This window comes from Vipera ursinii (genome assembly GCF_947247035.1).
Source record: "Vipera ursinii genome assembly, chromosome: 1".
Lineage (NCBI taxonomy): Eukaryota > Metazoa > Chordata > Lepidosauria > Squamata > Viperidae > Vipera > Vipera ursinii.
Genome location: NC_139512.1, coordinates 191,742,090 through 191,767,082, shown reverse-complemented (window position 1 = coordinate 191,767,082; position 24,993 = coordinate 191,742,090). Strand labels below are relative to the sequence as shown.

Here is a 24,993-nt window from a genome sequence, read left to right as displayed (position 1 = left end):
GTCTTTCTGTCAGTCTGTATCTCTGTGGAATACGGTAATTTACCCAATTTTTCTCATGCCTCTTTATTAGCTGGTGCCTTTCTACAGATGCTCCATAGCCAGGACATAATAGTTGCATCCAAAGTGGCAAATTGAAGAAAAGTTTTACATTTTATAAAATTCCTGCTTTGAAACAATTAGTTGTATTGTTCTGATATAAATTGCTATAAAAACTGCAGTGATTTGTCCTATGCCTGGATAGCAATACAAGTGCCTTCCTTGTACCAATTCTATAGTGAGTGAAGTAACCCATACTTTGCTCCCTGCACCAGCTGCAGATTGAATCTGAATTTTCTTTGGTCTCGCAATAATAAATAAAGCACTTTAATAGTACTTGTCATGCTAACCACCCTTTTATTTTATGATTTGCTGTTTCCAGGGCACAGACAGAAGCTTGATGACTCTAAACCTAGTTTGTTCTCTGAGCGTCTCAGTGATTTAGGGCGCATTCCTCATTCCAGTATGAGAGTAGGGGTCCCGACTCAGAGCCCACGGCCCCCCTTGAACTCTGCACCAAGCCCTTTTAATCCACAAGGACAGAGTCAGATTACAGGTAAGAGACAGAGCCATGGGCTTGTATGGACCATGGTAATCAATGATTGTAGGTCTTCTGTTGCTTCAAACTGGAGAAGGATGTTGCCAAATAAAAGCATAAACAAATGTAAATTACCTGGGTTAGCTTTTATTTTTGTAGTATTGATTACTGGGACCTTTTAGATTATTCTTTCTGATTAGAATTCAAAATTAAAAGGCCTTACAATAAAATCTGAAAAAAATGTTCATCCTTGGGATCACTTTCATGTATTGATAAAATATGTTTGACTATTCCAGTGGGTTATATTTATTTAGGATAACTTGCATAGCATAGTAATTTCCCTCAAATATTACCTTAACACATGTATCCAAAGTACAATGCCAAGAATCACTTTGGACAAGTAAGATAGGTATCATATAAATTTAATAAATAAATAAAATTATTCCAATATCAAATTATAAACCATAATTATGAATTAGCCAGCACTTAAAGTTACAGACATTTCTTCAGTTTGCTAGCCAAAATGGATTTCATTGTGTAAAATACTATGTACGGAGAAGTAAGGAAATTCTAAAAAAAAAAGATGGTTCATTAAAGAAAAAGAAATAAACTTAATAAATAGTTATTTAAACTTCACATGCACATAAATGACAATTTTCACTGTCTTCCATTTAATTATAAGCAGCTTATTGAATAGAGCCAAACTAGATTGTCTACACTGCACAGCTAACTTATGAAATATAAGTTTTAGAACTTTAGAAAAAGTTCCCTTTTTTGTAACTTGCATCTGTTTGCAGATCTAGTCAATTGAAGTTCTGAAAACATACTTTCTTTGAAGAAGTTTGAAGGCTGTCTGGACCCCAGGCAATCAATTTTCACTGTAGTCTATTCATATATTACTTATTTGTAGGGCACTCATTTATAGTGTCGGGTGGAATTTGCATGTTTGGTTTCCCCAACATTATTCTCCTACAACTACCTCATGGCATTCTGTAGTGAGCACATACATTTTAACTAGAGTTGCCATAACCTGGATACCTCATTTTTTAAAATATGTGTCTGTGTTTGGGTGTATTTATGTAGAGAGATAGAGATGATAGATCTCCACCAGATTTTGATCATCAAAGAATTCTAAGCCTTTGTGTCACTGATGCCTTGAATTCTAATTAGAATTAAAAATTAAAAATGATGTAGCCCTTGCAGGTTTACAGTGTGATCTGTAAGTGTGTACCCAACATCCTTGGGGCATTTTTAAATCATAAACCTGATTCTTTCAGGAGATCACCTCCCCATTTACAACAGATTGAAGTCCTTCTAGAATCTGTATGTCTCTGGACTCAACATACTCCAGTATCATCTAGAATAAATTTCAGTTTAACCAGCTTCAAGAGTTGTTGTATTAAAAAGTTGCTTACATTCAACTATTCCACGCCTGTTCTGTGCATTTCTTCCTTATTTAGGAATATAAGAGTTCTACTGGATGAGCCTAAAAATTCTTCTACTCCACTATTGTGCCTCACATAGTGACCAACCAGATGCAGGTATAGGAGAATAGTTGTCCTCTTCCACTTTTGCGTCTTAGAACCTGGCGTTTAAACAGTGTGCTTCAAAAGGTAGTTTACAGTCATCCAAACTGGTGATCGGTAAGAGACCAGTTCTCCATATATTCATCAGCCCCCTTATAAAGCACTAAATTGCTGTTCCTCACCCCATTTCATGCCATTGGTCCACAGTACAGCGTGGTTTTGAGGAAAGAAGTATATCCTTTTATATCCTTTCCATCTAATCACAGAGGATATTTCTGAAGTTTAACAGGGAGAAAGGAAGAAAAATTTCTCTGTGTCCCTATTTTCTGTTACTATATTCATATCCTTCTAGCAAGTCTTCCCTTACCTATCTTCACTTACAACTTAAAAAAAAACAACAACCCAGTTTTCCAGGAAAGCTACTCTAGATCCTTAGCTGCTTTAGCAGTTCTTTTTCTGCACGTTTTCCAGCAATTTCCATCCTAAGGACTCCAGACATGGAATGCACCATTGTAGCAGAGTCACAAACTAGGCGAACGTATCATGGAGCTTTTCATCTTTAAGATTCCCTTCCTGACAAGTTAATTACCAGTTTTTATCCTACTAATGTATGTGTGAAGTTTGAGTTTTTAAAATTCATATACATTATTTTCCACTTGCTTGCATTAAATAATCCCCTTCATGGATTACTGCCTTGTCGTGGCGAAGGGGCTTGCGTAATTCAATGAAGCTATGAGCTATGCCGTGCAGGGCCACCCAAGACGGACAGGTCATAGCTGAGAGTTCTGACAAAACGTGATCCACTGGAGAAGGAAATGGCAACCCACTCCAGTATCTTTGCCATGAAAACCCTATGGACAGTACCAAAAGGCAAAACGATATGACGCTGGAAGATGAGCCCCTCAGGTCGGAAGGCGTCCAATATGCTACTGGGGAAGAGCAGAGGGCTAGTACTAGTAGCGCCAGAAAGAATGAAGCGACTGGGCCAAAGCCGAAAGGACGCTCAGCTGTGGATATGTCTGGTGGTGAAAGGAAAGTCCGATGCTGTAAAAAGTTTTTCTCCATAGGAACCTGGAATGTAAGATCCATGAATCAAGGAAAGCTGGACGTGGTCAAACAAGAGATGACAAGACTGAACATCGACATCTTAGGTATCAGCGAACTAAAATGGACAGGAATGGGTGAATTTAATTCAGATGACCATCAGGTATACTACTGCGGGCAAGAATCCCTCAGAAGAAATGGAGTAGCCTTCATAGTCAATAAAAGAGTAGGAAAATCAATACTGGGATACAATCCTCAAAATGACAGAATGATCTCAGTTCGAATCCAAGGCAAACCATTCAATATCACAGTAGTCCAGGTCTATGCCCCAACCACCAGTGCTGAAGAGGATGAAATTGACCGGTTCTATGAAGCCCTACAGCACCTTATAGAAGTAACACCAAAAAATGATGTCCTTATCATCATGGGGGATTGGAATGCTAAAGTAGGAAGCCAAAAGATAACTGGAATAACAGGCAAGTTTGGCCTTGGAGTACAAAATGAAGCAGGGCACAGGCTGATAGAATTTTGTCAAGAGAATACGATGGTCATAGCAAACACTCTTTTCCAACAACCCAAGAGACGGCTCTACACATGGACATCACCAGACGGTCAACACAGAAATCAGATTGACTATATGCTCTGCAGCCAAAGATGGAGAAGCTCTATACAGTCGGTAAAAACAAGACCAGGAGCTGACTGTGGCTCAGACCATGAGCTTCTCCTTGCAAAGTTTAGGCTTAAACTGAAGAAAGTAGGGAAAAGCACTAGGCCACTCAGGTATGAATTAAATCATATCCCTGTTGAATATACAGTAGAGGTGACAAATAGATTTAAGGAATTAGATCTGATAGACAGAGTGCCTGAAGAACTATGGACAGAGGTTCGCGACATTGTACAACAGGTAGCAACCAAAACCATCCCAAAGAAAAAGAAATGCAAGAAAGCAAAATGGCTGTCTGAGGAAGCTTTGCAAATAGCTGAGGAAAGGAGGGAAGCGAAAGGCAAGGGAGAAAAACATAGATATGCCCAATTGAATGCAGAATTCCAGAGAATAGCTAGAAGAGATAAGAATGCCTTCTTAAATGAACAGTGCAAAGAAATAGAAGAAAACAATAGAATAGGGAGGACCAGAGATCTTTTCAAGAAAATTGGAGAGATGAAGGGAATGTTTCATGCAAAAATGGGCATGATAAAGGACCAAAATGGCAGGGACCTAACAGAGGCAGAAGAGATTAAGAAGAGGTGGCAAAATTACACAGAAGAACTATACAAGAATGAGCTTAATGTCCCAGATAATCACAATGAGGTGGTCACTGACCTCGAGCCAGACATCCTAGAATGTGAGGTGAAGTGGGCCTTAGAAAAGCTGAGCAACAACAAAGCTAGTGGAGGTGACAGTATTCCAGCTGAGCTATTCAAAATCTTAAAAGACAGTGCAGTAAAAGTGCTACACTCAATTTGCCAGCAAATTTGGAAAACTCAACAGTGGCCACAGGATTGGAAAAGATCAGTTTACATTCCAATTCCAAAGAAAGGCAGTGCCAAAGAATGTTCAAACTATCGCACCATTGCACTCATTTCTCATGCTAGTAAAGTCATGCTTAAAATCCTACAAGCTAGACTTCAGCAGTATGTGGATCGAGAACTACCAGAAGTACAGGCAGGATTTCGAAGAGGCAGAGGAACTAGAGATCAAATTGCCAACATACGCTGGATCATGGAAAAAGCTAGGGAGTTCCAGAAAAACATCTACTTCTGCTTCATTGACTATGCTAAAGCCTTTGATTGTGTGGATCATAACAAACTGTGGCAAGTTCTTAAAGAGATGGGAGTACCAGACCATCTTATTTGTCTCTTGAGAAACCTATATGCGGGTCAAGAAGCAACAGTGAGAACTGGACACGGAACCACTGATTGGTTCAAAATTGGGAAAGAAGTCCGGCAAGGCTGTATACTGTCGCCCTGCCTATTTAACTTATATGCACAGCACATCATGAGAAAGGCAGGGCTAGATGAATCAAAAGTTGGAATTAAGATTGCCGGAAGAAATATCAACAACCTAAGATACGCAGATGATACCACTCTAATGGCAGAAAGTGAAGAAGAACTAAAGAGCCTCTTGTTGCGGGTGAAGAAGGAGAGTGCAAAACTTGGGTTGAAACTTAACATTAAGAAAACCAAGATCATGGCATCTGGCCCTCTCAATTCTTGGCAAATAGATGGGGAAGAAATGGAGGTAGTGACAGATTTTATTTTCCTGGGCTCCAAGATCACTGCAGATGGGGACTGTAGCCAAGAAATTAAAAGACGCTTGCTCCTGGGGAGGAAAGCCATGGCAAATCTAGACAGCACACTAAAAAGCAGAGACATCACCCTGTCAACAAAAGTGCGTATAGTCAAGGCTATGGTCTTCCCAGTTGCAATGTATGGCAGTGAAAGTTGGACCATAAGAAAGGCTGAGCGCCAAAGAATTGAGGCCTTTGAACTATGGTGCTGGAGAAGACTCCTGCGAGTCCCTTGGACTGCAAGGCGATCAAACCGGTCAGTCCTAGAGGAGATCAATCCTAACTGCTCTTTAGAAGGCCAGATCCTGAAGCTAAAACTCAAATACTTTGGCCACCTAATGAGAAGGAAGGACTCACTGGAGAAGAGCCTAATGCTGGGAAAGATCAAGGGCAATAGAAGAAGGGGACGACAGAGAATGAGGTGGCTGGATGGAGTCACTGAAGCAGTAGGTGTGAGCTTAAATGGACTCCAGAAGATGGTAGAAGACAGGAAGGCCTGGAGGAATGTTGTCCATAGGGTCGCGATGGGTCGGACACGACTTCGCAGCTAACAACAACAACAACATTAAATAATACATAATTTGCAGCTTACCACTGACCATCTTTACCGTGCTATTGATTATTTACAATTTTGGCCATTGATATACTGTAAATCATTTTTTAAGGAATCGCTCCAATATTGATCAGAGATGAACCCCACTTTTACATATCACTTCAAGGTGAAAATTGCTCATTAATTCTTATACTTGTTTTCCTATCTTGTAGCCAACTCATAAACCATGACAACACATATATCCAGAGATTTTGATGAGGGATTCTGTAAAAGGTTTTATGAATTATTTAAATGCTGAAAGGTGCAAATTTTAGTATCCTAGTCTAAATACCTGCACATACTTAGCTATGAATACAGTACATAGTTTATTCTTAGTAGGTTTTATTCTTACTAGGCTTGTTTGTTTGTTTGGTTGATTGTTAACAACATTAAAAATGAGAACAAGTTTCTTGACTTCAAGTGGTGATTGTTTCATATCATGAAGTTAATGTCTTACAAGTTTTGCAGTGTAATATATGCAATATATATATATGGTAGAAAATCTCCTGCTAGGCTGTGGTTAGCAGCATGCTACATTTTATTCTAGATCAACAGCAGTACATTAAAATCTTATAAACAATAGCTGTTTATATGAATGGTATTAAAAAAAGTAACCCTCGGAATTATCAGTTCAGGCTAGCTGAACAGTAGCAGTAAATAAATCCCATCCAAATGAGACGACAGAGGTCATGCTACTTGGCAAAAGAGAGCAATTTGTACTGTAAAGAATTCTTATTCTCTGTTGAAATACTCATTGGCTTTCTGGGATAGTGGTGATTTTTGCTATGCTCCAAAGTTTGTATTTTAGTTCTGACTGTGTTTTTTGTGACACAGACTATTCTAAAATGTTCCGTGCTGAAAGCTCAGTGGAAGGGGCAATCAGAAAGGAAGAACCTGAGCAGACTGAACACAATGCACTGTTAGGTACTGAATGCGATTTACTTGTAGAAAATAAAATAAATACTTCACTTTATAGTATAATAGAAGTACTACTTTCAATAAAATTATCTGCAGTCAGCTTAAAATATTCTTCCCCACCCAGGATAGTTTTGTACTTCTCTGTCATGAGAGTGCCAAACTACCAAAATCAAACCTTTTTTTATCTTTATAATAAGTTCTCAACTGTTTAGCTTTGTAGAAGGGTGGGAGGACCCCCTTTCTTACTAGTATAGGGATGGTTCCATGCAATTTTTAAAGGTAGTACAGTGCTCATGCATGATATAAATGGAAAACATGTAGTGAAACATTGGTTTACAACCATTTTCTAAAGATCTGGAGTTCCCTGTGAAGGTCACCCTAAGGCAGGACTAGAACTCTGGATCTCCCAAGCTTCTAAACTGACATTAAAGTTTTACAATTGACCCTGAAACCTGGCATCTTACGAATGAAAGCTAGATGTGTACTAGATGTGTACACTTGGAATAAGGCCGACTGAAAACAAAGAGACTTATTTCTATGTATATTACTGCTAAAATGATGATGCATGTTATTACACATATATCTGCATATTTATATTTGACATACCTTCAAAACCTGAATGCAGCCCAGCAGAGAATTATTGTGGCTTGAAAAATGCCTGACAAATCCCAAATTTTTGCATTCTCAGACAGGAAGCAAAACCAAGAGGCTTTTTCAAAATCCTAGTAGTCAACCAATCACAGCTAGTGAATCACGGGTTGATCTTGTTATGAAATGCATTGTTGGCATGTTAGGAAAACTTGTCATTGATTCATTATAAGTATAAGCATAGATACTATTTAATCTCAAGTGAAACTGCATATTCTTATCAGAGAAATAAATGCTGATTTAAATATTGCATTTAATTTTCTTTTTTTAGGATTTATATATTATGTTCTCTGAGATTACTGTATACATTTTATATTCTCTCCTTTGTGCCTTTGTACTTCTCCCATATACTCTTTAGTGGGTGCTGACTGTCTTTCTTGCATACGTGTATGTGTGCATGCATACAATTTACCGTATTTATATCTGCTGATTTAAATCTAAGGCATATTAAGGAAATGCAAACATGCAGCATGTACATAAATTACCAGATTTAACTGAAGACATAATAAATTATCATTCAGATACAAAACACTCAATAAGCAGATATTTTTTCTTAAGAAAACATAGATCCAAATAAAATTTAGAACATATATAAAATATGTGTTTGCTGCATTCCCACCCCAATAACTGCTATACTTGTAAAGTTCGTACAATATATTTAAACAGATAATTTTTGCAATATTTTAGAATCTGTTTTTAAACTGATACTTTTCTAAAATATAATTGTAAATTATTGAGATAGGAGGAAGTTAAACATTCAATACTGTAAAATTTTGGTCAGTGGAAATGATGCTATCTCCATGAAGAAGTTGTAGATAGTATAATTGAATGTTTATTTTCATTGTGGTAATAATCTGGTTGTATTAACTTTTTCAGTTAGGATTAGAATAAGTTTGGGTTTTGTTTTTTGGAGATGATCTTTAAGTTAGCTTTAAGTCTGCTGATGGATTTGTTTTCTCTTCTCAGTCTCCTTGAGGTGGAAGTTGTGCTTATTATCAGTTCAAATTGTTTCATGGTCTTAGAAGTCCATTTTCAAAATGTAATCATAAGTAATCACATTATGCTGGTTTCAAGAATAGTGTCATGCAAATGTACCTCAGCAATGCATACTCTTTATTGTCTTTCTGTGGTATCTCTTATTTCCTAATAGCATATTTACACTGAATACTTAGCTGGTCAACCAGCACATGGAAAATATGCAGATTAGAAAAATATGTCAGTTGTGCATATAATAATTTTATATTTTAGAAAAATGTCTGAGAGAAATAGTATATGAACAAACATAATTGTGAATCAAATAAGTAGGTTTAGGTGTGATTATGAGCTTGTAATATGAGTTTGTCAAAAGTAGCATATACTATAAATGTATACTTGCTGTTGGATGATTCTATTAATAGATATAATTATTTTTAGAATATACACAGGATCTTCATGCTGCTTAGTTAATACCCAGAGTAGAAAGAATAAAAATAAGGACATCAAATCTATTAAGATGCATTTTTGAACAGTCAAAATGTATGAGTACTTAAGAGACTTGGTATCATATTCAGTATTGGTGATTGTAAATTGCTAAATAGTTGTGTGACTTGTATGCTAAGTAAACCACTGCTCTATTTTGCTGACCTAGGAAAAAATGGTTAACACTGTCAGCTAGGTACGGTAGGTTCCTGTTCAAAAAGGTACTTTTCCTATGGATAGCTATGACACTCCCTCTGCTGTCCAATCTAGATCTTAGTTTTGTAGATTAAGTAAGCTCCTTCCCCCAGTTCTGCCTGGGGGAATTTTTTGGCCAATCCTATCATTTTTTACTTCTTTTCCAAAGCTAACTTCTTAATGGGTTTTAACATTTTGTATTTATGTATTATAGTCAGTAACTGTCCTTTCCTGCTGCAAGAGATGCTTCTTATAACTTTTTAGATGAATGGCTAGAGAAGGAAGTGTGAAAGATTGCAGCAGCTATGGCCTCTGGAAAAGTAACAAAACTTTATGGCAATGCTTTACAATGGAAATACATTTCAGTTTGTTAACTATTTTCCATTGTAACATTGGCAACAAATATTTGGGGTTCAGTAAAACCTGGTCTTATTTCTTTAAGTTTAGTGGTCTACCAGTGAGGTTTTTTTTATAAAGAAATAATCTTTGTAAATTATGGTTTTGTTATGTTAACTTTCCGTAGGAAATATAGGAAGCCTCCTTTTAATATCTCCACTTAGTTCATGGCTGGCATGTTTTCCTTGCTGAATTTTGCAATACAATGCACTTTAGATCTGCTTCTGATTGAATATATTTTTATAATACATCTTGGTGTTTTTATTTGTGTTTTGGTATATTGGGCCTGTCTGTACCTCCTCATTTCATTAAGGCATTATTTTTAGCTATGGACAGGGAGATTTTATGTTCTTTCAGGGAAATTTTTTGACTTTAGGTTGATATGAAGCCTTTTACATGTCAATCTATTTCCTTCCTTCCTTCCTTCCTTCCTTCCTTCCTTCCTTCCTTCCTTCCTTCCTTCCTTCCTTATGTTTCTCTTTTAAAAGATTACTGAAGCTAGTAGCTGAAACCTGCAGCTAGTATTTTTTTTAAAGAAATGTGGCTAATACGCCTGAAAATGACCATGACATGGTCATGGATGATAGTTCTCAGCAATATATGTTAACTGCCCTTAAGGGACGTTCCCATCTAGCTGTCATGGACCATGCCTTTACCACTGGTCTTTCTGGCAAGGTTTTGATTGTGTTCTTAGTGACTGGCAATGCCCACTAGAGTAGCTGATTTGTGAGATTTTCCATAATATGCTCTCAACATATCTAGTGCTTTCCCTGGGTACCTTTTAATCTCTGCATTCCCAGACCTTACTCTAAATGACTTGGAGTAGAGGAGGCACTTTCATCTTACTCCTACAGAAGGGCAAGTATTAGTAACCACTTTGAAATAGCTTCACAAAACCATCTTTTTAACAAATATGAGTTAGTGATTCGCTCAACTTATTTCTTCCCTTTTGCCAATCTTTTAGAGTGAAGGCATGTCATAGGCAGGTGGATGGGTGAGAGATCTATTGTTATGTTTCATTTGCATCTGTCTACCACCAAACAAATTATATCTTAAAGCAAACCCAGGGTCTTTCTTATTAAAAGGTTTTGGGATTCCCTGTATATTATCGGCAAGTTGTCCTGCAGCAAGTTGGCTGGGGCGAGTCAGCCGGGGTGAATTATTCTAGAGCCCCAGAAAATGACTCCTAAAAAAGTCATTCAGGGTTTAAGCAATGCGCAGGGTTTATAATAGATATTATGCAATAAAAGTCTCACTGACAATGTGCAGTTTTTCTGTTAATTAACTGAAAGAGAGAGATGTAGATGATGTGGATTTGTCCATTTGTATTTCATTCTAATATGAATATTATTTGTTTTAATTCTAAAGAGTTGTATGTGATCTGGAGTCTTTCCATGCAAAAGGTAGTTTCATTTTTACTTGGCATAATATTCCAGAAAGCATAACCATATTTCATTGTTCACCACAGACTAAAAAAAATAGCTTTCTTTGATATTGACATGTGTTTAAAACAATAGGTTACATTTCACAAAATGAGGATGGGATTATCATTTTGCTCACATTTTTTTAATAGGCTGGGAAGCACAATTCAGTGTAAGAAACAGCTAAATGCTATGTGCAGGACGGGGAGTAAGAGTTTTACATTAGGAAACTGAGATAAGAATCATGAAATCTGTGGTTTGACTTGAAACTATTCCTTCTCCCTAATTTCAGGAGATGTTTATCACAGCAATGCCTAGATTTCCGAAGCAAATGCTTTTGCTTTTTCCTAGACCTCGGTTGCTATCACTGCCCCTCTTCCTTCTTCTGAATCACTCATACATAATTATTTCTATGATTCAGTCTAAATATGCACCTTGGTTGCTGAAAGCATTTGTTTCTTGTCTTACCTGTTGTAGCTTGTATCATTGTTTTCTTTCTAAGATCTTTTAAATGTTTAAATATATACTTAAAACCTCTGCCATCTTTTTTCATAATTGGTTTTTGTACCTTACCCTCTTCTCTGCTTTAATGCAGATAGTTAAATACAAATACCATAAGCATCTAATGTGGTTTTTCTTGAAAAGGTGCATGTAATTTTTTTTTATATATATATATATATATATATATATATATATATGTTTTCTGAGGTTTTCGCGGGTGCCTGTATGTGGATCCTTGGTTTTTCGGGTTTTTCCTTGGTTTTTCGGGTTTAGTTCTACGCGGGGAAAAACCCGAAAAACCAAGGATCCATATATATATATATATATATATATATATATATATATATATATATATATATATATATATATATATAACTAAAGGTGTAGGCGCAACATTTCGACGGAATCCCATCCGTCATCACACCTCCACCCACAGAGCACACCCCCTCTGGCAGTTTAAAAAAGAGGAACAAACAGCCACATGCTTCTCCCAGAAGAAGGAAGCTAAAGCCACCAGCCTGATGATGACGGATGGGGTTCCGTCGAAATGTTGCGCCTACACCATATATATATATATATATATATATACATACACACACACACACACACACACACACACACACATAAATGTTGTCAAGCTTAGGTCCAGCTAAAAGCTTATCTGTGGAGCTGCAGGAGCTCCAAAACAATTGTTTAGCTGGACCTAAGCTTGGCAACATTTACTGGTATCTTGATTTAGAAAAGTTTTGGATTTTAAGCTCTTGTCTGTCTATGTTAGTTTAGTTGTTATTAGCATTTGTATGCTACCTACTCTGCTGGAATTTGAATGTAAAAGAAAAAAAATCAGATTGCACTTTCTTTAGATATCTACTCTAACCTATTGCTAATAATCAGTTTGCTTTTGTTAAGCAAAACTTTTCTCAGCCAAATTCTTTCTGAAATCTTTTATAATGTGCTAAGTAGTGAATTATAGTATTGATATATTTTACTATATTTAATTAGCAGCTACTTAGCATTGAAATATAGTTAGGACATTCATCCCTAAAATTGCAAACAAAATAAATATTTTGCATTTAGGAAGCACCTAAAGTGTAATAAGTACAATAAAGTTATCCATCCATCCATCCATCCATCCACCTTTTATCTAAAATTCTTCAAGCAAATCATGTTTGAATAGTGGAAGGGGAAAAGCTGAATCTACAAGATGTTAGAGAGGGAGAGAAAATATTTTTCTTGTGATTATATAAATTTCCTGAATAATAGAAAAATTTTCTTCTGCCAGCTAATTTATTATACATGGGCCTCTATTTGCAAAACAGTGGTAAAATTACATTAACATACAGTTATTCTATAAATAGAAATGCTCCAGAAAAGATAATGGTTTGTTGCTCAAATATCCTCCCAGAAGAGTCAGAAAACAATTTCTCTTGCATGGATGAACAAGTTCTTGTTTTCAGTCCTGCATTGCTTAATACTGTTAACAGGGAACTTCTTTTCCAGCTTATTTTTCCAGTCAGGAAATGAAAGTTGATTCAGATCAAAATATTATTTGATTCAGATCAAAATATTCTGTGAAGTGGGATTGAAAAGCAAAGTAACTTGTCAGAAACCAACAAGCAATATATCATTTTTAATATAAATTGACAAGTAATTGTGCTGCCTTCCTGATGTGTATAATCCTGTGCAAATACTAAAAGAATTTACAGGACTTTCTCACTGTATTATTTTCACACGACAAACATAGCACTTGGATAAAAGTTTCCAAACATGGTTTCTAGCATCTTTTGGTAAGTTCAGAAAAGGCTTCAGTCTCAAACTACCAAGTTACATGGTTATAGCCTAGATCAGTGATTCTTAAATTATTTGACCCAATTATTCCTTTTCCAAGCCTCAGATAATGTAATACCCCTCCCCAACATATTCTTGTTTTACACAAGTGTCTGTCCCCAACTACATTCTCAAATTACAAACAAGCAAATACAAATTGCTCTATTACCCCAGGATATATCCAAGTTTAAGAACCATTGGATCTAGATGGATCAACTGTTCCTATTGGATAAATTAATTTCCTATCTTATTTTCTGCCTGTTCCTAAAACTGGCATTTCTCTTTTGAAATTAGTTTAAATTCCCATCCCTTCCAAACCACATACATACAGAAGGAAATAGGAAATATGACATCTTCACTAACAGATTGTAAAATTAGTAGCAGGGGATTTAATAAGGAGAGGGACAATGACCAAGGAACAATGGCTAGAATCTTTGAGAGTTGGAACAGCCCTCAAACACCTGATAGTTGGACAATTTCTGCTCTGAATCCATCCAGTAAAGGAGAGCTCACCAGCTCTCTCTAGGTATTGGTTCCACTGTCACATTGCTCCTATAATTAGGTAGTTCTTTCAGTCAGATCTGATTTTCTGTAGCTTACATCCCTCATTCTGTGGTTTACATTCTGGGGTGATAGAGAGGAGGTCTTGTCCTTGCAAAGTTATATGTAAATGTCTAGTATAACAGGAGTTTTATTTAAATGTTCTTCATATAATCACATTTTCAATGCAAAGTTATTTCATTCTCCAGCAGTAGGAAAGCCTGTCAAGGAATCTTCAAAAATGTAAGTTAGTGGAGAGAAAGAGAGTACACAAACTTGGTTGGATTAGGAACAGTGTAAATTATATTAAACTGTTACTAGTTCTAGTTTTTAAAAATACTTTTTTAATATATTATCTTGCCCCGTGACAAGTTTGTGTCATAAGGCAAACTGAAAATTGTTCACCAAGTGTCTATTAGAAATACAGTCATTATTGTAGAATGGTATTCATTATGCTGTTGGGTTCCTCAGAATTTTCTTTAGGGTACTATTTTGATAATTCCTGGTATGTATGTTTATTTATGTGTGTGTGTGTGTGAGTGTTTGTGTGTATGTGTTCCACTTTGGCTTCTGTTATCTCCAACATCTAGGATTCCAATATGTGTTTCACAAGTAATAAATTATTTCAGATAAAGCTTGGAATAATAAAAGTCTAAAGAGCTGAAAAATATAACCATAGTTCTGAAATGAAATCATCCACGATTCTGTAGCCCCTTCTCATTTTAGATTTATTTCTGTTGTGCCTCTTCCATTTCCCATATCCTTGAAGATTCTTAATATCAGAGTTCCTAACTTCTGGACCTTCATCACTGACAATGGTTTTTACATCAGCTATTAAATCTCCTTTATCCCTTCACCAGATTCTAATCTGGAAGTTAATCTTCCTTTTGGAAAGCATTTGATCAGTCTTGTATTGGACATATCTTTCAGCTGCAGTCCTCAAAAGCCACACTGAAATCAAACTGGGCTTCATTTTACATGAATGCTTCTTAGTTTCAGGTTTCAGGAGTCAGCCTGATGTTGTCAGTTCTGAATAGTAAAAAGGGAAGAAAAAGACCCAGTGCCTGCAGTTCTTCCCACATGTTCCCATCTTACATATCATACTTAGACTTTCTGTCTCCACCAACTGTTCCTGTCTGCCTTTCATTTTAAATTATTTTCTCTTTTGTTTTGTTTTTAGACCCCAGACAAGCACAGTCATCCCCTCCATGGTCCTATGACCAGTCTTACCCATCATATTTGAGCCAGATGACTTCACCATCCATTCATTCCACAACTCCCTTGTCCTCCACACGAGGTACAGGGCTTCCTGCCATCACCGATGTGCCCAGACGGCTCTCAGGTAAAAACTGTGTATGAATTAAACTAGTTATCTCAGAGGGAAGCTAGGAGAACCAAGAACAGCTTAGTACGTGTGTACTTAGTAGATATATTTATTTTTAGGTGCATATTACTAAAAAGAGTTGGGGTAACCTCCTCACTTTGCAGTGGTTTGAATCCTTGAAGTCTCGGGTCTCGTTGCTTTACTATGCTCTGTTCCATGCTATTTTTAAAAGCAGGAATACTTTACCTCATTTGTATAAACAGCTCCTCCTCATCTCCCTCCCTCCCTCCCTTCCTTCCCTCCCTCCTTCCTAAGTTTGCCCACCGATTACTGTTGAAAATCTGCATAGCTGTAATACTTTGGTCACTTATTTATCTGCTGTTAATAGAGAAAATTGCTTTATCGTGTAGTCAAGATCCCTCTCAGAAGCTAGGAAACTACAGAATAAAATGCCATCTTGGAATAGGTTGAGTATAGTAGTAATGAAAAAGGAATGAAAATCTTCAACAGAAATAATGCTGAGCACCAGTAATACTATAAGACTAAACAGATGATCACTTGTTAAAAATTTTTATGTTCTCTTGGAAAATAATCTTTTTGTTATATTGCAACCCAGCCTTCCATTGACATCCCCTGTATTTTGTTATTCGTGACCTGCTTGCCTGAAGTATGATTTATGAATAACCCATAAAAATTCCATATGATCTACTTTCCTCATCTTTCTGTCAAGTTGGCAAGATACAGTTTTTATCATTCCGTGCACCTGTTTGACTCTCAGCCAGGTGAATGTCTATAGAATATATCTATAGTATCATTGACAGGCTGAACTACAGCCAGGAGACATACAGGATTTGATTTGTCTGCTTTCTTTCTTTTCTTTTATCTTAGGGATGGGAATTTGTTATATTTCAAAAGAAAGAGCTATAAGAATTAACATCTTTATTCTCAGCTATTCAGTCTGTCTTCAGATGTTTACCCTCATATTCATATTGGGTAGATTCGAATGTATGACTTCTGGAAATGCCAGCCAACTTGGTTTTTTCTTCTTCTTTTATTTGAAATAGAACCCATACAATTTTAGACCATCTTCACTTACTTCAAGTCTCTGTAGTGTCAGGTCAGTGGGTTTTGTTTTTCAGTTTTGCTACTGGCAAAAGACTTGGATATTTCATCTCATCCATTAAAGAAAGAAAAAAAACAGCACTTCATTTGGTTTTAAGGAAGTTTTTAAGAAAAGGTAGATTCTTTCACTAAGCTTATCATGATGTTTTCCTCCCTTTCTTCAAAGAAAGAGAACAAGCCTTTTAGTGAGAAAATTATGGTTTTGGGGTGACTGAGCAAGCTATACTTCATCTAAAAGCACAGCCAAAAATGGATCATTATTGATGTTTTTAAACTGAGACTATAATAAATGATCTTGAAATTTGAAATAATAATACACATATTGCAGATTTGTACTTTATAATGACCAAACGTACAATGTCCTATCTGGTTATGAACTTACAATAACAATGATTTTCAATTGTTACTGATAGAATTCCAAAGAAGCAATGGGGATAAGGGAAGTATTTAAATGGAATACCTTGCCATGACTGAAAAATGGCAAATTGGAAAGGAAGAAAATTAAAGAATTTCATTATTGGAATTGGAAAAACGCAGAAAGCCAAATGTTGTATCAAGAAAGATGATCCTGATCTAAGGACCAGCAAAGAAAGAAAGCATGAAGACAAGATTCAAATAGCAGATTAGTGTTGAGGATATTAGGAAGATCTGGAAGAGACTTTAAAGAAACAAAATAGGAAGCCATTCAGATGATATTTTCTTATTTAGAGAGTTAAAGGATCTTTTTATAAAATGTAGTCATAGAGTGTTCTATATCAACCTCCTTATTACTATATTTAAATCAGTGTTGGTATTAGAACAAAATATAAAGGCTTTATGCTTCCAGTACCCAATACACATAATGCTTAGAAAAGCAACAGGAATCTTTAATTCTGACATATTGCACAACCATGTTTCCATTCTAAACAGTGTTTACAGTGATTATTGGTTAAATAGTGTTAAACATATTAATGTCAACATCTGGCTTTTCTTTATTAGTGTCAAATGAAATAAGGAATCTAGCCACATTTATGGTTAAGGAATTTTAAGATGTCCTCCCACCATTTACCATCACACATTTATCATGCTGATGTTCTTGGCTTCTATAGCTGTCCAGATATATTAGGGTTATATTAGTGTTTCAGACAGCAAACAGAAAATTTGAAAGGGCAATAGATGTCATAAATACTTGGGTTCTCCTATCCGGGAATTGCTAATATATGAAAGTACTCTCTGGCAATTGAGCACTGGCAATTATTTCTCATGAATACTCAGCATGTCACACTAAATTCATTCCCTTACAATCAGTCCTAGATTCTGAAGTGAACTCCACTACCTGGCCATCTTTGCTCCAGTTGTAGTTATTTGTGTTGGTTGCTTGATTTCTGTTCTTTGTGCCACCTCTGCCATTCTTGAAAAACATAAAAATTTCAAAACTATAATGGTGGGAAGGGAAACAATTTGTTTTGAGGGTATATTTTATGAATACATAATAATAGAGCTGGAAGGAACTTGGAGGTCTTCTAGTCCAACTCCCTCTCAAGCAGAGAACCCTATATCATTTCAGACAAATGGCTGTCCAATCTCTTCTTAAAAACCTCCAGTGATAAAGCACCCACAACCTCTGAAGCCAAGCCATTCCACTGGTTGATTATTCTTGCTGTCAGGAAATTTCTCCTTAGTTCTAGATTGCTTCTCTCTTTGATTAGTTTCCATCCAATGCTTCTTGTTCTGCCTTCAGATGCTTTGGAGAATAAATTGACCCCCTGTTCTTTGTGGTAGCCACTTAGATATTGGAAGACTGCTATCATGTCACCTGTAGTTCTTCTTTTCATTAAACTAGACATACCCAGTTCCTGCAACCGTTTTCCTGTGTTTTAGTCGCCAGTCCTCTAATCATCTCTGCACTCTTTCTAGAGTCTCAACATATTTTTTATATTGTGGCAACCAAATCTGGATGCAATATGTAGTCTGACAAAGACATTATAAAATAATATTAACACTTCACGTGATTTTGAGTCTATCTCTTTATTAATGCAGCATAGGACTGTGTTAGCTTTTTTGGCATTTGCAGCATACTGTTTACTCATATTTAAATAGTTGCCCATTAGGACTCCTAGATCCCTCATAGTTATTACTGTTGAGCCAGGTACCACCTATTCTATATCTGTGCATTTAGTTTTTCTTAGTGTAAAACCTTTTCTCATTGAATTTCATTTTGTTGGATAGGGCTAAGTGTTCAAGTCTATCAAGATCCTTCTGGATCTTGAGCCTATCTTGTGGTGTGTTGACTAATCCCGCCAGCTTGGTGACGACTGCAGTTTGATGAGTTCACCTTCTATCCCCTCATCTAAATCATTTATGAAGATATTGAAGAGTACTGGGCCTAAGACAGAACCATGAGGTACTCCACTGCATACTTCTCTCCATGTACATGTAGTTCTATCGAGGACCATTTGCTGAGTGTGCTTAGTCAGCCAGTTACAAATCTATGTGGTGATTATGCTGTCTAACCCACATTTTTTCTATCTTATCAAGTAGTAGGTTTCTATCTTACCAAGTACGTTGTGGTCTAATTTATCAAATGCCTTACTAAAGTCCAAGTATATTGTGTTTGTAGCATTTCTCTGGTCCACTAATTTAGTCACTTTGCCAAAAAATGTGACAAGATTTGTTTGGCATGATCTCTTTTTGACAAACCCATGTTGGCTTCTGGTTATAACTTTGCTTGTCTGTAGATGTTTGCAGAATCATTGTTTAACTTTATTTATTTTCTTCATTTATTTATTAGGAAAGAAAATGAGGGTTTTGATGTTATATATTTTGCTTACCATTGACTTGATAATCCTAATGTTTCTGCTAGACATAAGTAGGATATGGGTACATGGACAGCAAGATGAATTTAACAAGTGATTTAGCAAACGTGTTTGGTGAATGCATTTCTAGTAAAACTCTACATTATGTGCCATATCTGGATATTGACATAATAAAAAGCTGTAAAGTGCTTTGCAATTTGGAGATTAGGCTTTCTTTTTCCTTTTAGGAAAATAATGTTCAGGTTAGTGTTATATTATTTTGTGGGAATGGCAATCCATGTCTTTATTCCATACTCCATTAGCTCATGTAACCTAGATCAAAGACGTGTTGATTTGCTATCGCTTTTATTCCAAGTAATGTATTATTTTAATGTTGAACAATACATGATTCTTAAGTGTTTGCTTTTAGATTGCAAAAGGTTCAGCTAATTCAACACTATAGCTTGCCCTTTTTTTAACCCTCGGTATATAGAAATCTGTGCATGATCTCTCTTTCTCTCCTTTTTGTAATTAATATTCAAAGGTGTTTATACTTATATTAAATTATTATAAAGGAATAATTCTAAAACTACAATGTTGTATTTTGCTTGTTCAACTTTGAATGGTGTACTAGCTGCAATGGTTACAGTCTGAATTTTAGATTTTGGTCAGCTCTGGTTCAGAAGCAATTAATGTATAAAATCCCATAGTCTGCATACATAGAGGCTGAAATTATCTGTTAGTATGAGTGGTGACTCCTTAATTTTAATAACACTGAGGTAATGTTGTATAACCAGTGCTTTTTTGTAAAAAAAAAAAGTGCCCGAACTCACACACGTCATACAACCTGGCTTGCCTACCCTACAAGGGTCCATCCAAAAAAGGTGCCGGAACTCTGTTCTGGGCATGCTATGACAAAAAAAGCCATGTGTATAACACTGAGGTAATGTTGTATTTAGTCTAATATTTTTCTTCAGTTGAAGGCATGTACATATTGGACAGCTATTATCTTCTATCCAGCCTCAATGTTGGGGGAAGATGGTAAAGAAAGTGGAGGGTTCTGGAAGAACTGGATTATTTTTTTGATCCTTAATACAATTCAGGCTGTGGTACTGGATGAATGTCACATTGGCAGCTTTTATAGATGTGTGGTAAGCTATGAATGGTGAGCATGCAACCATCCTTGTCTTGCTAGGCTTTTCTGGAGCTTTTGATCCTAGACCACCTATTGCGGTTAGAAGTGAGAAGTACATTTTTTATACTGGTTCTGCTCCTTCCTAAGTGAATATAGTCAAGTGTTGGCAGGTTGAGCTCTTGAGCATGCCAATGTGAGGTGTTCCAAGGCTTGTTTCTCCCCTTATACTGTTTAACGTGTACATTAACTGCTAGAAATAATCATATGTCAACAGAGTGGACATCATTGATGTACCAGTAATATCATCTTCTAGCCATACATCTCTATGCTAGGCCAAATGGGAGATATGATGGAAATATTGACTAGAGGCTGTCAGAATCTGGAAGGAGAGAAATAGGTTCTGATTCAGCCCAAGCAAGACAGAATAGATGTTGGTTCAGAAATCAGCTGATTCTGGAGTGACAGCAACCTTAGTTCTTGATGGGGTTGCATCTCCCTGAAAGAGCAAGTTCACAATCTGAGAACACTCCTAGATTTGTGGCTCCTGCTGATCAAGCAGAAGGGCATTTGCCCAGCTTTGCCTGTTGCAACGGTTACAGCCTTACCAAGAGCAGGACACTCTAAGACAGTTACTCATCCTCTGTGATCTTGCACCTGGATCACTACAATTCACTACACATGAGTTACCTTTGAAAAATCACCTGGAAACGCAGCTGCCCATGTACAATCCCCATATAATACAGCTACTATGAGAACTGAATTGGTTATCAATCTGTTTCCAGGTGTAGTTTAAGGAGCTAATTAATACCTGTATATTTGGGGGGATTGAATATCTTAGAGACTAGCTATCCCAACTAAATTCTCCCCACCCAGCCAGAAGGAATAGGGAGCACCTGCTGAAGATTTTCTCCTATCAGAAGGTATATGAAAGGAAGAGAACTGAGGTAGGTATATCCAGTGACTGCTTCTTTACCCTATTGGACAAGACAAGAGTATCTACACTGGAGTTAAAACTGGCTTTTTTGTGATTAAGCATTACTGTTATTGTTCACATTTTATTGTTTGCTTATTTAATTAAAGTCTTCATTGTATTCTGTCTAATCTTCTACACCTCTTGTATAGCCTCTGGAGTGAAGGGGTTTATAAATCTTATTAATAAGCAAAAAGTAAAATGCACATACACACATATGCACAAATATATAAAGAGAAAATTTCACCTTGTGAAGATGGAGATTTGCCAAAAGATGAGTTATTTAAACTAAAAAGTGCTGTGAAGTAATATTCTAGGATTAGATGGATCCATTTCATTAGGTTGATTTGTGATGTTCCTAAATGAAGCTGGAGGCTTAAAAATGTCATCTGGCAGCCATAGTGTGTACTTCATATAATTTTTATTTTTACTGCATTCTCTCCCCCCCTTCTCATGTGTGGGGGGTGGGGGAGAAAGAACAAATTATGAATTTATAGATGCATGTGGACAATTACAGCCCTTATATATGTGTCAAGGAGGAAGTTTATGGAAGATAATGGAATCCATTCCAGTAACGTTAAAACAGAAATAATGTCCCCATCAAAATCAATGGAAGTTCTGCAGTTGATTTTACCGGAGCCAAAATGTCACCCAAAGTTAGTCATTACTAACAATAAGTATATGCTAGTTGTACAATGACTGTTAAATTTAACTGAATTTAATTTTGTCTATGGTACATGAGCAGCCAAAAAACCTCATGATAATGGCCCTGTAAGAAGACCAGCTAAAATGTTTTGAAAGTAATTTTTTTCAGTAGGGGATGATAATCAAAAGGAGCTTTTTAGCATTCATTAAACTAGGCTTACCAATTTGACAGACTTATAATAGTGATTTTAATTAATATTTCAATTTTTTTCTGGTGAATGTTCATGTTGTGATCTCATACTGCACTTTTCAAACAGAAAGTACCCTTTTTTAGACTTTAGCCTTTGAGACCTTTATCTGTAAAGTCTACATTAGTATACCGTAATTTGATATATTGGCAAATTGGTGCAGTATTTTTTTTTGCTAGCAAAGATATCAGATCAAGACAATTTGAAAAATTTAAAAAGATGGCATAGATCTATTAGAGAAAAACAAGGTAGGTTTGTATTTTTTAAAATCAAGAGGTCCAATAAATGTACTAATGTCTTGCTGTCTTAATGCCTAGTTTGGTGCTTGAGCTACATTACTCACCCTGTGGTGAATAATTCCAGAATAAGGCCACTTTACAGATTATAAGATAAACTGAAGCCAATAGAATAATTTTGCATGTATTTCCCTATCTTTCTTGCCAAATATCTTCTCTGGGCCAAACTAGTCATTATGGAGAATAGCACTGAAAGATCCTTTGTAAATCATTTTCTCCACTCCCAAAATTTAGCTGATACTGTGATGACATGAAATTAATTTCTCTAGTTTGCTGGTGGCTGTGGTAGGGAAACATCAAGTATTAACTTTCTTTTCCTAAATATAAAGAGGTAGATATTAAAAAAATGGTATAATTGTCTCTTTTTGTGCAATCAAAATTTGGCCCATTTTGGATGCAAAACTAGAATTATTCAAATCCTCTGAAAGGGAAGCACTTACAATGCACCTTTTGTTGAATTATTAAAGCAGGCATATCTTTTTACTGACTCATATGGCTTCACGTAGCCGCATCAGCACTTTGCCTTATTTCCCCAAAGCTCTTATTTAAGGGTTTTGAAGCATTTCTTTCAAAGGATGTGCATAGTCCTAGCAGCCATCATCACAAACAAGCAGACTCAGGAGCACGATTTGCTCACTCTATAATTCTCTTGCTTTCTGTCAGACTACATATTTGTCAATAGTCTTGAAATCAGTTTGGCATTTCTCCGGCATTTCTCTTTTACAAAAGCTGAACTTAACAGTTAACTCTGAATTCACTTGAGTTTGTTGCCTAAATTATGTCTTTATTTTTTAAAAATTCACAGTAAAGAGGAATGGTGCAGAGATTGGGGTGGGATTGTTCAAAGTAGAATTGCTCTCTCAGATGTGTGTTACATATGTAAGTTTTTACATGTATAATAATCCTGATGCGTTAATGGAAGGTAAGAAAGCAGGAAAACATAATGACAAAAAAAATCTATATACTCTTGGGCAGTCTATTTTTAATGAGGGTTAATCAAAGTGGGGAAAATGGTGAAACTTTCTGAAATGGAATATACTTGTTGCTGGCACAGGAAATAGCACACTGTAATCAATGTGTGAGTGTACAGATATGTTTTATCTGAGCTCTTTTGTGCAATATGTTTTATATTTAGGACACATATCAGGATTTGCATCTGTTTTCAGAACTTGCTGCTAACAGTTAGTAATGATGCCAAAATACACTTGAGTTCCAGCTTGAAACCAAATGATACTGCCTTTTTTTGTTATTCCTAATTTGAAGTCTGATATTAATTAGAGACATTTTCCATAAGCACCATATCCTTTTTCTGAAGTGCTCATTAAAATTATATTAACTTAAACTGGAATAAGGCCTCACAGCCTGAACTGCTTTGGTAATGATTTATTCCTAACTGGCCTTTTTGTCTTTTGGGTAAACAACATGCTAATTCTTAAGGGGAAGAACAAAAAGTCTGATTCCAAACATATAAAAGGAACAAATCTTACCACCCCAGTCTCTGAGACAAAAATCAATAAGAGGTTCAACGTGGGAGGCCCCCAGAATTGAGGTTCTAAGGACTCTTACTGGAATTCTATTTTTCACTGAGGATAATTGGTAAGAGTGGCCAGATTGAGAAGCAGGACCAAGTCAGAAGAAAAATTCAGCTTCCTTTTCTCAGATGACTTTCTTCAATTATGGCATATAATTCAGGTCAGGATCAAAGGTAATATCACTGCATTTGAACCTAATGCTAAACCTAGGCAGGCCTAGACTTCCTTCAGACATACGGTACTCAATTAACCATTCAAATTATGGTTTGAAGTTGGCTTATTAGTATTTGGTCATAGTTAAAGCTAATTCTCTTTGTCTGGGTTTGGGTGTCTCCACAAAAGGCACTGAAGGAAAAATGCATAAATCGAAGGGAGGTTTTCTGAACTCTGGCTGGAAAAATGAGCAGGGAGCCTGCAAGCACATGCCTGTTATACTAAGCCATTATTTTAATAGATTAACCAAACCAGCCCAAACAGCCTACTGTAATTTAACAAGAACTTTATTTGTTCGTGCCTTCTATCTGCTCTACTTGTTAGGCCACCCTTTGACCTGCCATATGATGGATTCCTTGGTGTACACAAGGCATTTGTATGGTTTTACACATACCTTAGAAATCAAGGCATCCATATTTCAAAAATTCCTTTCTAATGACTGTGATGACATTCTCAAAATATTTTCTGGGCATACAAGTATTTGCTAACTATATGGCAATGACTCAACATTCAGCATTCATTTTTGGTACTCTAAGATTTTGCAGAAGCAATAATAGTGTCCAAACTATTATCTTGTAGTAGCATTCACTAAGTATCTTTAGCAGCTAGTATTTGATAATATTGAAAAATTATGTGAGGTTTGGAATGAATATTGTGATGAATATATGAGCTGATATTCAGATGTAGTAGTATTTGATAGTAAAAATATTGTAATGTGGATATTAAAAAGATCTGACAGCTGACATGTAGTCAGACATACAGTCTTGAACAAGTGTGCAGGGGCACAAAATATTCATATGTAGAAA

General features: G+C 36.2%; 1 protein-coding gene across 2 annotated transcripts in view; it reads left to right on the top strand.

The window, feature by feature from the left end:
• RUNX2 (RUNX family transcription factor 2) overlaps nt 1-24,993 on the top strand; it is a 184,659-nt gene that overhangs the window by 56,605 nt on the left and 103,061 nt on the right. For both annotated transcript variants that reach the window (XM_083349950.1, XM_083349951.1), the window contains exons 4-5: nt 419-592; nt 15,109-15,270. In XM_083349950.1, coding sequence (XP_083206076.1) covers nt 419-592; nt 15,109-15,270 — 336 coding nt within the window. The remainder of the gene's footprint in view (nt 1-418; nt 593-15,108; nt 15,271-24,993) is intronic.